Source organism: Apis mellifera, linkage group LG7 (assembly GCF_003254395.2).
Source record: "Apis mellifera strain DH4 linkage group LG7, Amel_HAv3.1, whole genome shotgun sequence".
Classification (NCBI taxonomy): domain Eukaryota; kingdom Metazoa; phylum Arthropoda; class Insecta; order Hymenoptera; family Apidae; genus Apis; species Apis mellifera.
The window spans coordinates 2,631,406-2,646,213 of record NC_037644.1 but is presented as its reverse complement, the minus strand read 5'-3'; the positions used below and the strand labels follow the sequence as shown (position 1 = coordinate 2,646,213).

The 14,808-nt window shown below is 30.6% G+C and overlaps 1 protein-coding gene across 7 annotated transcripts in view; it reads left to right on the top strand.

The window, feature by feature from the left end:
• Positions 1-4,845, top strand: part of LOC408942 (receptor expression-enhancing protein 2) — a 35,665-nt gene extending 30,820 nt beyond the window's left edge. For 6 of the 7 annotated variants that reach the window (XM_026441591.1, XM_026441589.1, XM_026441593.1 and 3 more), the window contains exons 8-9: positions 465-1,826; positions 2,430-4,845. In XM_026441591.1, coding sequence (XP_026297376.1) covers positions 465-1,592 — 1,128 coding nt within the window. In that variant the 3' untranslated portion in view covers positions 1,593-1,826; positions 2,430-4,845. The remainder of the gene's footprint in view (positions 1-464; positions 1,827-2,429) is intronic. The other variant, XM_026441594.1, reaches the window with a different exon arrangement.
• Positions 4,846-14,808: the final 9,963 nt, after the last annotated feature.

The window sequence follows — 14,808 nt, the reverse complement described above, 5'->3', positions numbered from 1 at the left end:
TTTTCATTACGTTTCTTTAGCAAATCGCAGCTGTTAATGCGTTGCGTTAAATGTTTTTCTTTCAATTCGCGAGCAACCCATGTATCGAGTTTTTGAACATAGCCAAGTTGTTTTAAGTGGTTTTCGATGCATGTATGCGATACATGAAGCTTCTCTGCAATCTCACGAGTTGTACTGTGACGATCCGAATCGATTATTGCTTTGATTAGGTCGTCATCAACTTCAACTGAAATCCGCAATTACTTAGTTGCCAACCCAATATATAGAAATGAATTGATAGAAGGTTTCAAAGATTAAAGAGTTTCTTTCTTTCTTCTTTGAGAAAATTGAAGAATCGTAAATGGAGATTTTTAACCTCGATCGATCGAAAGATTCACAGTTAATTAGCTATCTCGCTATTATTCGAAATTACTTCACTCGTTCATCTTGCGATCTTTGACGATAAATTTTTGTGATATTTGAAGGACTCGGGAGAGGATTCCGACAGCATCGATCCTCCCTCCTCCAAAAATCTCTCATTTCCGCCACCTTTGAATCTCGTCACTCCCGAACAAGCGCTCGAGATCTTGCTCCTGCTCTCGCGAAACCGTAATGTCGCTGATTATATCAATTTCGATCGTGGCCCCGCTCTCCCAGGTAACGACGATTCACTTAAACACACCAGTCAATCAGGCCCGGAACTAGTGAGAAAACAAGCTTCCCAGCTTCCGATTGTCGACACCTCGAATCCTCAACCTTCGTCGTTAACGGTAAGAGAAGCGGATGAGACGAATCGTGCTGAGGCCCCCTCCTCCTCCAACGTATCAACCATCCATCTCCCTACTCATACGGCGACGGACGAGCTCTGCCAGGACAAGTTCGAGGAGCTGAAACAACTCTTGAGCGACGCCCGCAAAGCTGTCAACGATATCGTTCACGGCCAGGAAAAATCCATCGTCGAGACTTTGTCGCAGGCCGATGAAATCGAGAATACGAATGGAAAGGAAATCGCTGAGGAAACGAAAGAACTCGAGGGAACGAAGGAGGTGAACGCAACGGAGAATGGCGGCTCGTCGGAGGTTTGGTCGACGCCGAGCGTGTCGCGCAGCAATTCGGACAACCTCGGCCGGGCTGGAAAGTACAACAAGAGGCCGGCGCCCAGAGCGCCCCTCGCGAGGAGCGAGGGCGAGGAGGAGGAGGAGGAGGAGGAGTGGAACGAGGGAGAGGGCGCGTTGAAAGCCACGTTGGTGATTAAAACTGGGACGCTGAGGAGCTTCTCGAGCAAAGGCGCCTCCAACAGGTCGAGGAGGACGAGGGAAGGTTTCTCCAAGTTGTTCGCCATACCGAGGAACGTGTTCCACACCGCTTTTCACAGGGTGAAGGGAGGGGGGGATTCGTCGGTCGAGTCGCGGGCAACGACGATCCAAGGAACGAAGCTGGAGATCGGCGACACGTCTCGTGAGAACAGTTCTGACGGGTCTTACGTACTCGCGGCAACCGACGAGAAATGGAAAGCGGATGGAACGGCGGAGAGTGTCGAGAAGAATATTGAAGAGGAAAGGGAGGAAACGTCGGGGAGAATTGGGAGGAGATTGGAGTCGGATATTTTTTAAAGGGAGCGGAGGGAGAGAGAAGCGATTCATTCGATTATCGTGTTCCAACTTATAACATAAGAGTTACATTTTAAAGAGTTAGACGGGTCTTTTTGACTGGTTGATTTTCGAATTTTATTGAACCGAATGCAACCGTGGATCCTTCACCTCATCCTCACCACCCTCACTAGATACTTTAAAACTGTACTGGAAAAATCTGGAGAGAAGAAACGGATTAATTCGTTCGTTCATATCGTATGGAAATGTTTCTAGAGTGTTTTGTGTTTGATTAGATAGATATTAACTAATGGTTTAGCGAGTGGTAATCTTACGTGTTCTTAAAACCATGCATGACGTATATATTTAATCATTAACACGATCACAGCTGTGTAAATTATTAATTGGCAACGCTTCCAACAAGGAAATATGGAAACTTTCCTGGAAATTGTTTCTCTTTCTGATCCTAAACGATTTGGATATTTTAGAAGAAAGTTTAAAATTGAATCAAATACAGTGAAAGTATTTCATACATTTCGAAAAGATCGAGTTATTTTATTATATATTGAATCAAACTTTTCATATATTCTATTTCTTTCTCAAATATCATTTCAATTCTTCTTCCAATACTAATTTTATTTTCATATCTCTCTAATTAAAACAATCTCAACAAGGAGGAAAGACAAAAAATTTCCTGCATAAGATACAAAAACCTTGCATCGAAATTGACTTTGTTCCTTCTGTATACGACATATATTCTCAAAGTGTGATGTGTTAAAATCATTTCGACCAGTTTTCAATTTAATCATACAAAACAACTTTTCACCATATCTATAACTCATCCTATCTCTACATTTACAGATAACAAGCTTCGCTACTCTCCCTCGCAGCAAGAAGACAAGTAAGAAGAAAGTGGCATGAAATTTGGAGTCTGTTGCTGATCGCATCAAGGAATAAGATCGACCGATTCTCTTTCCGTTTCATACGATTTATTTGAACGCGTTGGCTACGTATGCAGCGTTAACGCAAACGATCAGCAGCAGCTAAAGAAGAAGAATAAGAATAAGAAGAAGAAGAAACCACCCGAAAGCGCGAAGAAAATGCATATAAAAAGAATCGCGCGCGCTCGTGTTAATCGATATATCGTTTGTACATACATAATATATAGTTTCTCATAATTTCAATTTCAATTTTGAAAAAGACGAGATATTCTCACGTAACAAAACGGAGCACCTAGTTAAGAAGTAGACGTGACGAGGAACACACACCTTTATCGATCGATCGATAAGTTAACTCCATTAACGCAACAATGATTAATTAATAGATTAGGGGGAAAAAAGAGAGGAAAACAATTTTTTTGTTCGCGACGGATGTGTAACACCGTTGCTCACGGTCATCTTTTACTTGTATTTATTCCTTTCCTTCCTTTTTTTTTTTTTTTTTATTGCGTATCCCAAGACTCATGCGTAACGTTGTTTATATACGAGTAGTATTACTAATAGTAGCTCGATCAAGTTTTATATATATATATATATATATATATTATATGTTTACCGTTTAAAAAATCTTGGTGCTTTTTGCACACCATCTTTGCTTAATCATCGTGCATAGATTTATCGAACGCGATTAATCGAGATCGCCTGGAATCTCATTTCTAAGCTTTTCTAAAAAAATAGTTCTGATATTTTGTAAAACGATCTTAGCGAGAGAGAGAGAGAGAAGATAAAAGTTCCACGTGACAATTCCATATATATATATATAATGTGTAACACGGGAAAGGATTGAATGAAATCTCTAGTCATCAAAGCAAAACGTACTCAGGCAACTCTCGAATAGTGCCATTTGAAAACATTCAATAATAATAATTTGTCTATATATATATATATGATAAATATATAGTAATGGTGTGCGGTGAATAAGTTTGCTAAGGAAAAAATATAAAATGTATAAAATGAATCATCGCACTTTTTCACGAAAAAGAAAAAGAGAGAGAGAGAGAAAATTAGAATCCAAAAAGCGCTGCATATGTTTATAAACTCTAATAATAATAACTGTAGATAATTTGTAAGAGATCCTGTTAACCTGAGACCAGCGACTGTAATTATGGAAAACGTTACTTAAGACGTTAACTATTGTAACTATTCGCTTTTGTGTACGTTCGTTCGGACACTGTCTTACACTCCCTTTATAATCTAACTTTTACTTGGGGAAAGAGGAACAGTAATAATAATGATAAAAATATGGAATTGAATCGGATATACATATGCCAACATATGAAATTTTAATCTCCAATTGCGTACATTATTTTATTTCCGCTTTGAAGCAGAAGAAAAATTTTTTCTTCTTTTTCCCGAAATACTCTGACGATTCAATGTTATTGAAATATTCATTTTTCAAAACGAAAGGAGATCGCGTTGAAATTTGAATGTATCTTGCCTTGTAAATCTATTTATGACTCTTTTGCGCGCACGGTACCGGACAGAAAATTCACGCACAAATGTGACCGTTTCAAAAGAATCGTAGGAGAATTGCAAACGTTATCGAGTTCGTGGATAAATAATTTATCTATGCTGTTCCCTTGCAATATGCAATGAGAAGAACGCGAATGAAAAACGTGTAAAGGCATAACATTGTCGATTGAAAATTGAAAATTCATTGTACAAATGTAATTTGGCGTAAAGATTCTTTCCACGATGCAAGTCTCGCCACAAAATGCGGCTAATGCGATAAATCTTTTCTTTTCTTTTAAATTTAAAAATCAAGAGAACTTGAAAATTTTTAAATATTCGTATAATGTAATTTTTTCTTGACAGGATGATATTTGCATTCGCTGCATTTTCTTTCTTTCTTTTTTCGAATAAATTTAGAAATTTATGGAGCAAGTTAATCGTTAATTCTTAGCTATCTTGATATTTTCGGCTGCGACTATTATTACGTTTGCAAGAGTAGACGAGAACATGCTCAATCTTAGGAATTTTTGCTCGTACTTTATGGAAGAGAATTAATCGTCAACTGTTACATTGTCTCCATGCTGTTCGAGCTTTCTTCTGTATAATTATATTGATAAGCCTTTTTGGTGCATCTGATCGTGCATCGCAACGTTATATGGTGCTGCAAACTTTTTATGTTATTTTGTAATTGTGCATCTTGGCATCGCGATAGGAAAAAAGAAAAATGTGATTTGAAAAAGGATATGGCGGAGGATGATGGATAGATTGATCAACAGCATTTTGGTTTAAGTATGTCTGTAGTCTAATAAAGTGAGATTAAAACATTACGTGTGAATTTGTTTACAAATTAATTGTTTGAAATTTTATAAAATGTAAGTATTCAGAATTATGTGATGTTAAATGACATGGAAAATATGTTTTGGCTGTTGCAGATTTGATGTCTGTATATAATTAACAATAAATTGAAGTACTTACATTTTTCATGAACAATAATAGTTTTACCAAACCTATCTCATATTATATACATATATTTATTTTTGAAAATATTTGACATTACATAGTTATAATAATTATTTTATTTCGTTAGATTGGTTTAATTTAAAAATGTTCGTATAAGAATCATTCAAGATAATTACAATAATCATATTATTGTATTATTTTAATTCAATTAATTAATTTTAATTAAAACACTTATATGTAAGGGTCGTTATATCATAATCATGTACATGTATATATATATATTATATTTTGTAAAATTATCCTATAATAAAAATACGTTTTAAATTCGAGAATGCGATATTTGTACTCTTTATGTTAAAGATTAAATTTAAAATATATTGTAGATACTCGAAAAAAAAAATGGAAATATGTTAATTTCGTATTTCGTCTTGATTATTACGTACATATTATGATATGTACTCAGCCATGAAACGATAATCGCGTGGAATCAAGAGATCGTAGAAATATTTATATACAAAAAGTATATCTAGTTTTAATCCTTGTTAATAAGTATTTATAGTATAATCGCATATTCTAAAAAAATAGTAGTGCAATAAAATGATTAATAAAGCGATTCAGTGAAAATCAGCCTAAATAGTCTAATTCTCTTTAAATCGATAAAATTCCTCATGAAATTCCCTACAAAATTGTGAAACTAGCGCCATCTTTAGAGGAAAGTACTGAAACATAGAGACAAGAGCGCCAAAGATATCTCTCGCACAAAAGATAATGTAGAACTACAATTAACCTCGAGCACCATCTTTCGGAGACATTTTCATTAAACATAAACTACGATGATAAATGAGGAAATACTAGACATTGAGGATCAGCGTCATCTCTTAAATATTTTCAAAACAATTCAAACGTATTTAATCCTCAAGAGATGGCGTAGACGTGTCTTTTCTTATTTATTATACAGGATTCGGAAAATATTTCATCTTTTTATCAATTTTGTGCCATATAACCTTATTAGCTCAGTTGAAAATTATTATTACATGTAAAATATGAAATACGATTTATTATTTGTTAAATTTAGATCTTTGAGTTTAAAAATTAAAATTAAATTTTTCTTCGATAATTAATTCTACAATTTCTTAAAATATTTGAAAATATTCATAGAAATAGCGAAAAGATACGATGTCTCTGTTAATGGTAAATATATGCAAATAAGTTACAAAAAAAAAAGCAAATACAGAAAAATCGTTATTACTCAAAATGAAATCAATAAAATATATAACGATCTAAAAACCAATAAACGATATCTCATGATTTTTAAAAATTAACACGAAAATGTTACTTGTAACTTAATAAATTTCAAGTAGGTAAAAAAATAAACGCGTGCGCAGCCAATCAGCTCATATTATTCGCTATAAAATTTATAATTGTATCACAGATACGATTATGAATAGTATAGTAAATAATAATGATTTCCCAGGTCTCACCGCGTGGAGGTTGCTGCGAATTGGAGACCCACCCTATCCGCGATCCCATCCACCCTCCTTTGCGTAAAAATTTATTCAAAATCAAAGATAAATCTTCCTTTTGACGTAGAATTGCAAAACGTTCGATCGTCGACCGTTGTGCAAAACGAACAGCAAAAGGAATTTTAAAAGAAAACCGACGCGACAATCTAAACCTGAAAATGAAAATTAAATTATACCTTAATCGCATATAACTCTATATGAAACACAGACATTATTTCATGCGCGTATCAATATTTTATATTTTCATTTGACAATAAACGCATAAAATATCGATAATTAGGAAAATTTAGTAAAAGAAAAAAAAAGCGGAGATTTTTCACACAGAGTCATATTTATTTTATTGACCACCACCATAATACCACCATTTTTAATACCAAAATTACTACTACTATTACTACTATTACTATGCATGCACTTACAAATACATTCTACTTTAAGCAATATTTCTACAGCATCTACTAAGCAGTTCTACAAACATCTACTTACATTCTACTTATGTCCTAAAACTTATATTTATTAGAAAAATTTCACGAATCCTTAAATAAAAAAATCATTTCAATCTACAATTCTTGGTAATTCCTACTGAAACTAAAAACATCTGAATATATCTCACAGTACTTTCCTTTTTCATAATTTGTTAAAAATTTGTATAGGGAGCCTACCTATAACAAATGAAATCAAGGGATTGCACAAAATATAAATATCGTTTCACAATGTCTCTGAAACACGAATAAGATTAAAGGATTATATAAAGGATTAGTAGAAATTTTATAAAATAAGAATACTCTAGATAGAATTCTTTTAGATTCATGCAGTTCCTACCTAAATAGAAACTAAATATTTTAATTTAACATGGAAAGTATTACGTAAACTCTTTATTCACGATTATTTGTAAAATTGTTTACGAGATTGTAATTAACCTAAGATTTAAGGGGCCCCTTCTATTAAAATTAATAATTAATCAAGGATATCGAAGGAAAGGGAAAGGAATGGTACATGAAATAGTCTTTGATCCACTTCACAACTTGTTCCTGAAACAAATCAAACTACAAACAATTAATATAAAATATCAAAAGATACAATTACCAATAATAAATATATATCAAGAAAATATGGTATTTGAATCCATCCACCAATCATTAATTCATGGCTTCTGAAGGTTGATATATCTGAAACAAACTTTATTAAACTATTATTAAACAATAATTTATAAAAAAAAAATCTATGATTCTGAATATATAGATAGATGAAGATAGTTAAGTTTTATAACGAACATTCACCATACTTAAAAAATTCAATGAAAAGAATTTTAATTCCGTAATTTTGATAAACTGGATACATTATCATCGATGAAAAAAATAAATATAAATATAAATACATACATTACAGCAAAATTTTCTGTAACAAACGTAGAATGTACGGAGGGGCGCTGAAAAAAAAAAGAATTCAGTAGTCAGAAGGACTACTAAAATAAGAATATTCTCCACTCGATATGAACCCGAGCAAACCGCGAGTGGAGTGTACTTTATATCGCAACACTAATAAACTAATATTTTTTTTTATAAATCAATCGTGAAGAGTGCTTCGTTGTACTTGCAAAATTAATTAATTTTCAACAAAAAAAAAATATATATATATAAAAAAAAAAGCTGAAAAATTCCCGAAAATAATCAATTATTTGCGCAACACTATACTCTATGCACTCAAATTTAAACAACGCAACACTAATGGCGAGAAATCCAGTGCAGTCTCCTTGATGACTGCTGTCGTACGATCACCCTTGTAGGCTTTAGCCACATAAGGTGATTCAGGAACATAAGCATTTCCACAATCTTAGTGGAAATTTGGGCATTTAATATTCGCAACACTATTTGAAAAAACGCGATTATTTATAAGCGCTACGCTACTTTTGAAAATAAATTCAATAAAAATCATTATATCTCTACAATTAGAAAGTTACAAATAATTAAAAATAGAGAAATTAATAACCAGTAATATAAACTCTAAGAAATAATTTTAACAATTTATAATAAAAAGAAATCACGATATATTATAATTCGCAACACTAATGCAAACGCGATTCTCATTTAACGCAACACTAATGAAAACGCGATTCTCATTCAACGCAACGCTAATGCAAACGCGAAATTTAAAACGCAACTCTAATTCAACCCGTTATCGATCAATCGCAACACTAATAAAAAATCGCGATGCCCACGATGACTGGTTCTGGATGATGGGCCGGCATGCAAATCGGCCAGACAACACACAACGATTACTACGTATACTAAAACGAGCACAATGACAAAATAGCAACAATGACTTCCCATCCTTTGGACCCAAAACAGACCCAAAAGATGAGAAGCCATTCGGTGCAGCCCCTCTTCGTGACAGTTTGTCGAGGCCTCTTCGGTCTTCCTCCTTCGGGCGCAATGCCCGCTGAAACTTAAATCTAGGCTCGAGATTCACTGATCGCAAATCAAAGAAAAAAAGAAAAAAAAAAGGCTAAGTCGCGGAAGCTAAGCGCGCATGGACGATCAACCATCTCCAAGATCATCGATCGTACACGCGCAGAATCTCGAGCGCAACGTTCGTTTCGAATTCACCTCGCGACCGCGACCGCGAAAATTCGAAAAATCGACGAATAAAGCCAAATACGAGTGGCATGCTCCATTCGCATATTCCAGCTTCATCCTCCATTTTTCAAATTATATTTCCTGAAACAAGTTGTCACGCGAAAACGCGCCTACCCGACCAGAGACTGTGACAACTTGCCCGGCCCTACCTACTTATAATTAACAGACACACCAGAAATATACTACCTATCCTACCTAGCCCTATATTTAAAAATATGGCAAAACAGGCATACCAACACGTTCATTCTACGATTCTCACGCATAACACTCGGGCGCAAAAGCCTACACTAGGGAAAGCGTCCCGGGACGCCTCCGACACCCGAGCTTGGCACACAACTCGCACACTCTAACTTTACGTACCATTTTCCTGAAATCGACTGACGATGGCTAGTGACCATTGCGTGAAATGCGATAGAAAACATGTATATCTTAATTTTAATTATAAATATTTATTATTGAATGAATATATCTTTTAAGTCAATTAAATTATTAAAATAGCATGAAAATTTGATCATCATTGATCATTATTATAATTTGAAAATAAGAATTATAATATCGCGTATAAATATTATTGTTGGAAATTGTAATGATATTAATCGTGAATATTTTAAATATTTCAATATCGTGTCATTGAATGATAAATGAAACGACGCAATTCCACAGCCTAACCACACACACATAATGTGGAAAATACGTCGTGCACGATACACTAACGCATCGTCAGTCGCTAAAATATGTTTATTAACTTATAACTAAGGTCATCATACCCATCGCCTCTCTCTCACCCAAGTAGCACTTGGGCACGTGAGTGAGATCCTGGCAATAGACATGGAAGGGGTTAAACCTGAAAATCCTGAGCTAAAAAAAAAGTATTAGTGTGAATTTAACGAGCTAAAATTATATCATTTTACTTTATTCTTTGATAAATATTTTATTTAACAAATTTAATGAATTATTGAATAATTAATTTTAAAAAGTAAAAATATGATAAAAAAGATCTTTATTTATAATAATTAATAATAAAAAATAATTGACTCTAAATAAAATATTAATGAAAATTATTAATGAAAACCTCAGGCGATTTCTTCATCAAGGCATATATTCGAAAATAAAAAATCAATGTGCAAAACTTTTTGCCCTGATTCAGAAATCTACCTGTCGCGAAATATCTTCTTGCACGTAATATTTCATACATTTCTTTTTCACGGAGGAAATTAAGTACTTTTTAATTTAATTTAATTCGAATTATAGTTATTATATATTTATAACATATCAAATAATTACATATTATGATTAAAAGTAAAATTGAATTCATTTTGTTGCTACATTCATATAATTATTCATATATAGTTTGATTCATATAGTTGTTTAATTTTTATTTTACAAATGATTACAGAAACATTTTCAACTATAAACAATCAAACTAATTTGTATCGTTCGTACTAATCATATTAAAATAATTACATCTACATTATATAATATTAACTATCGATATTATCTTAAAAACGCGACGTGCAAGAAGATCTATCCTGATCTAATAAATAAAACACAAAGAAATGTTACTATTCACGGGTATAAATGAATACCCGCGGTCATTGTGCTCGTGCAAAAATCTACGTATACAACCAATCACTCGTGTCGATTCGGATCTTTCATCCTACGACATGATTGAGTGATCGGAGGAACATAAATGCATGCGACTCACCAATGATGCGAAGAATCTGCATTGTCGTGGCCCAAGATGTCATCGTCCAAGTAGTCATCATCAGGAAGTGGAAACTGTAACGAAACACGAAACATTTTAATTAAAACGCAATACTGATTATTTAAAAATATTGAACTGGAAAATATATATAAATAATTACCTCTTCGCGTGGTGGATGATTGCTCTATTCCTTCGAGAAACACTGACTCTACCCTGTACCGAAAACGAATATTTAAAAAAATAAAATAAATAAAAAACTACTATCGCGTCGATTTAAAACATAGGCGACGAACAAGCACTGACTCTAATTTCGCGAATAATTATGATAATTTAATTATTAATGTACACTAATATTAAAAAAAACTTTACGGAACAAACACTGATTCTACAGACCGCATTGCACGCGGTCACAAATATTTTTTAAAATTGAAGTCCAATAGAAATGTTCACTGCCAAAATCAGGCATCTTTAACAAAATATAAAGTATTATGTGTAATTATTTTTTCAACAATACAATATTCATGATATAAAAGTATTAAAATAATAAAAAAAATAGTTACCTCTTCGCGTGATGGATGAATGCCTTCTTCCTTCCAGAAACACTGACTCTACTCTGTACCGAAAACGAATATTAAAAATAAAAAAAAATAAAAATAAAAAACTACTAACGCGTCCGTTTAATTTACAATCGGCGAATAAACACTGATTCTAATTTCCCGATTATAATAAGTAAATTTAATTAGAGCTATTGTGCTCTAAAATATTAAAAAACTGTTACGAAGCAAACACTGAATCTACCGATCGCATTGCGCGCGATCACAATAATTGTCTGAAAATAAAACTGTATTAATAATGGGGGGGAATATAATAGAAAAAGAAGCAAAATATTTTTTCTATATTTTTTCTTCTTTCTACCAAACATTTGTTTCAGAAAAAAATTACCATTTATATTGAATCTATGGATTGATTATGAATTTTTTTATGAATAAAAAAATTTTATATACAAGAAAATAGAATATATATCATTAATGCAAAACTATTAATATTTATGGTGAATGTTCATTATAAATATTCATTATAATATACTTTAAAATGATAAAATATATCATGAAAACGATCGAATAAAAACAGAATAAATACATACAGTACGCAAATGAAACATCAAACTTCTTGAAAAAGTACGATGACGTCCATATTGAAATTTTTCCCGCCTTTCAAATTATATAATCAGGTAATAATCTGTACAAAAGAAAATAAGAATTTTCAAATATATATATGAAATAAAATAAAATTAATCGATCATACGTTAAAATAAAACAAAAGTCAAGCACGAATTCCATCTTAAAAGAGCACACGTACGAATTAATTAAAATTTTAACTAAAAAATTCTAACCGTCGAATATATGTCATTATTACGATTAAAGAATTGGAGGGAAAGGGGAGGGGAGTGTATGCGCGCGCACTGTAATTCGACAAGTTTAAACCTGTCGAAACCTGTTGAGGCCTGATAAGAAATACGAATTCTCAAATTCTTAGAAAAGCGAAATTATGATATTATGAAAACAAATATTGACCCTCGAACATTGAACAAAAAAGAAAAAAATATATAAATATTATGGAGAGATGCATTTGGAAACACAATACGTTTGTTAATACGTATATATATTATATATTATATTATATTATATACGTATTATATATTATATATTATACGTATATGTATCGATATATTTCGAATATCATAAAATGAAATTGATTTTATGCACATCCGTTTCAATATGGATAAAAAGATTATAAAAGTCTAAATAAATTTATTCTAAATAAATTTATTCTTATTATAAAACAAACTACGCAATAATGAACGAAGATAGAAAAAGCGTAAAGAAACTCAAAATATTAATTAATTTTGTTATTACAATAATAAATGAATTATTAAATAAACGAAATTGATAATAATATATAATTTCGATAATAAATAATACGAATAAATTTACTTACTGCGAATATCGTCGAAGCCGGTTACGGAGACACGTCCTGTCACTATAACTTTCCACACTAGACTGACGTTACGCGCCAAATTTTGCCTCGCAGCTCTCTGATTGGCTGTCGTCCTAAGCCAATTCGATAATCGAAATCGTGCGAAATATTAAATTATTATATAATATATTTTAATTATTCTAATTAACAATATATCAACAACAATATTATTAATAAATTAATATATTATTAATTTTTAATTTATTAATTATTTATTTAACTTCTATATTCTTTTATTCATTCATTTATTTATTAATTTATTTATCGATTATCGATTTATCAATTTATTTATTTATTTAATAATTTATTTATACATTTTCTAATATTCTTTTATTTTATATTGTATTTATACGCATCAATTTATTTATTTACTTAATTATTCAATTATTTATTTATTTAATTATTTATTCATTCATTTATTATTCATTTGTTTATTGAATAATTTTTCGATTATCGATTTATCGATTATACTTATTTATTTATTTAATAATTTTCTATATATTTTTTTGTACACTTTTGTACATATTTATATGCATCAATTTATTTATTTACTTATATACATCTTCATTTATTTAATAAAATTACTTAACCATTCATATATTTATTCATTTATCTAATTATTTTTTTGTATTTATTTCTTCATTAACTTCTTCCCCTTTTGTTCATTTATATCAATTTATTCTTCTATTATATTATATTTATTAATATACCTTCATTTATTTACTCATTTATACATTTATTTATTTATAATTTCAAGAAACTTATTTGTCTAGAAATTTCATTAAACAATTTTTTGTAGATTTCCTACTTTTATCTATTTAGATATCCATCAATTTATCTATTTATTCTTTTATTCTTTTATTTAGTTATTTAGTTTCTATATAATCCATTTATTTATCTTTATTTATTTATTTTCTCACTTGTGTCTTGATTTCTATACACATTTTTTAATAAACTTACTTCTTTCTATAATAATTCTTTTATTTAGTTTTTCATTTCTTTACACATTTATTTATCTACACATTTGTCTAGAAATTTCATTAAACAATTTTTTGTAGATTTCCTACTTTTATCTATTTAGATATCCATCAATTTATCTATTTATTCTTTTATTCTTTTATTTAGTTATTTAGTTTCTATATAATCCATTTATTTATCTTTATTTATTTATTTTCTCACTTGTGTCTTGATTTCTATACACATTTTTTAATAAACTTACTTCTTTCTATAATAATTCTTTTATTTAGTTTTTCATTTCTTTACACATTTATTTATCTACACATTTGTCTAGAAATTTCATTAAACAATTTTTTGTAGATTTCCTACTTTTATCTATTTAGATATCCATCAATTTATCTATTTATTCTTTTATTCTTTTATTTAGTTATTTAGTTTCTATATAATCCATTTATTTATCTTTATTTATTTATTTTCTCACTTGTGTCTTGATTTCTATACACATTTTTTAATAAACTTACTTCTTTTTAAAATAATTCTTTTATTTAGTTTTTCATTTCTTTACATATTTATTTATCTACACATTTGTCTAAAAACTTCATCAAACAAATTTTTGTCAATTTTTTTGTTTTATCCACTTTTTTATACACCAATTAATCTATTTGTTCTTTTATTCATTTACATATTTAGTTATATATCCATTCTTTTATTCTTATTCATTTATTTTCTCACTTGTATCTTGATTTCTGAACACTTTTTTTACACACTTGCTTCTTTTTAAAATAATTCTTTTATTTAATTTTTCATTTCTTTACACATTTATTTATCTACACATTTGTCTAAAAACTTCATCAAACAAATTTTTGTCAATTTTTTTGTTTTATCCACTTTTTTATACACCAATTAATCTATTTGTTCTTTTATTCATTTACATATTTAGTTATATATCCATTCTTTTATTCTTATTCATTT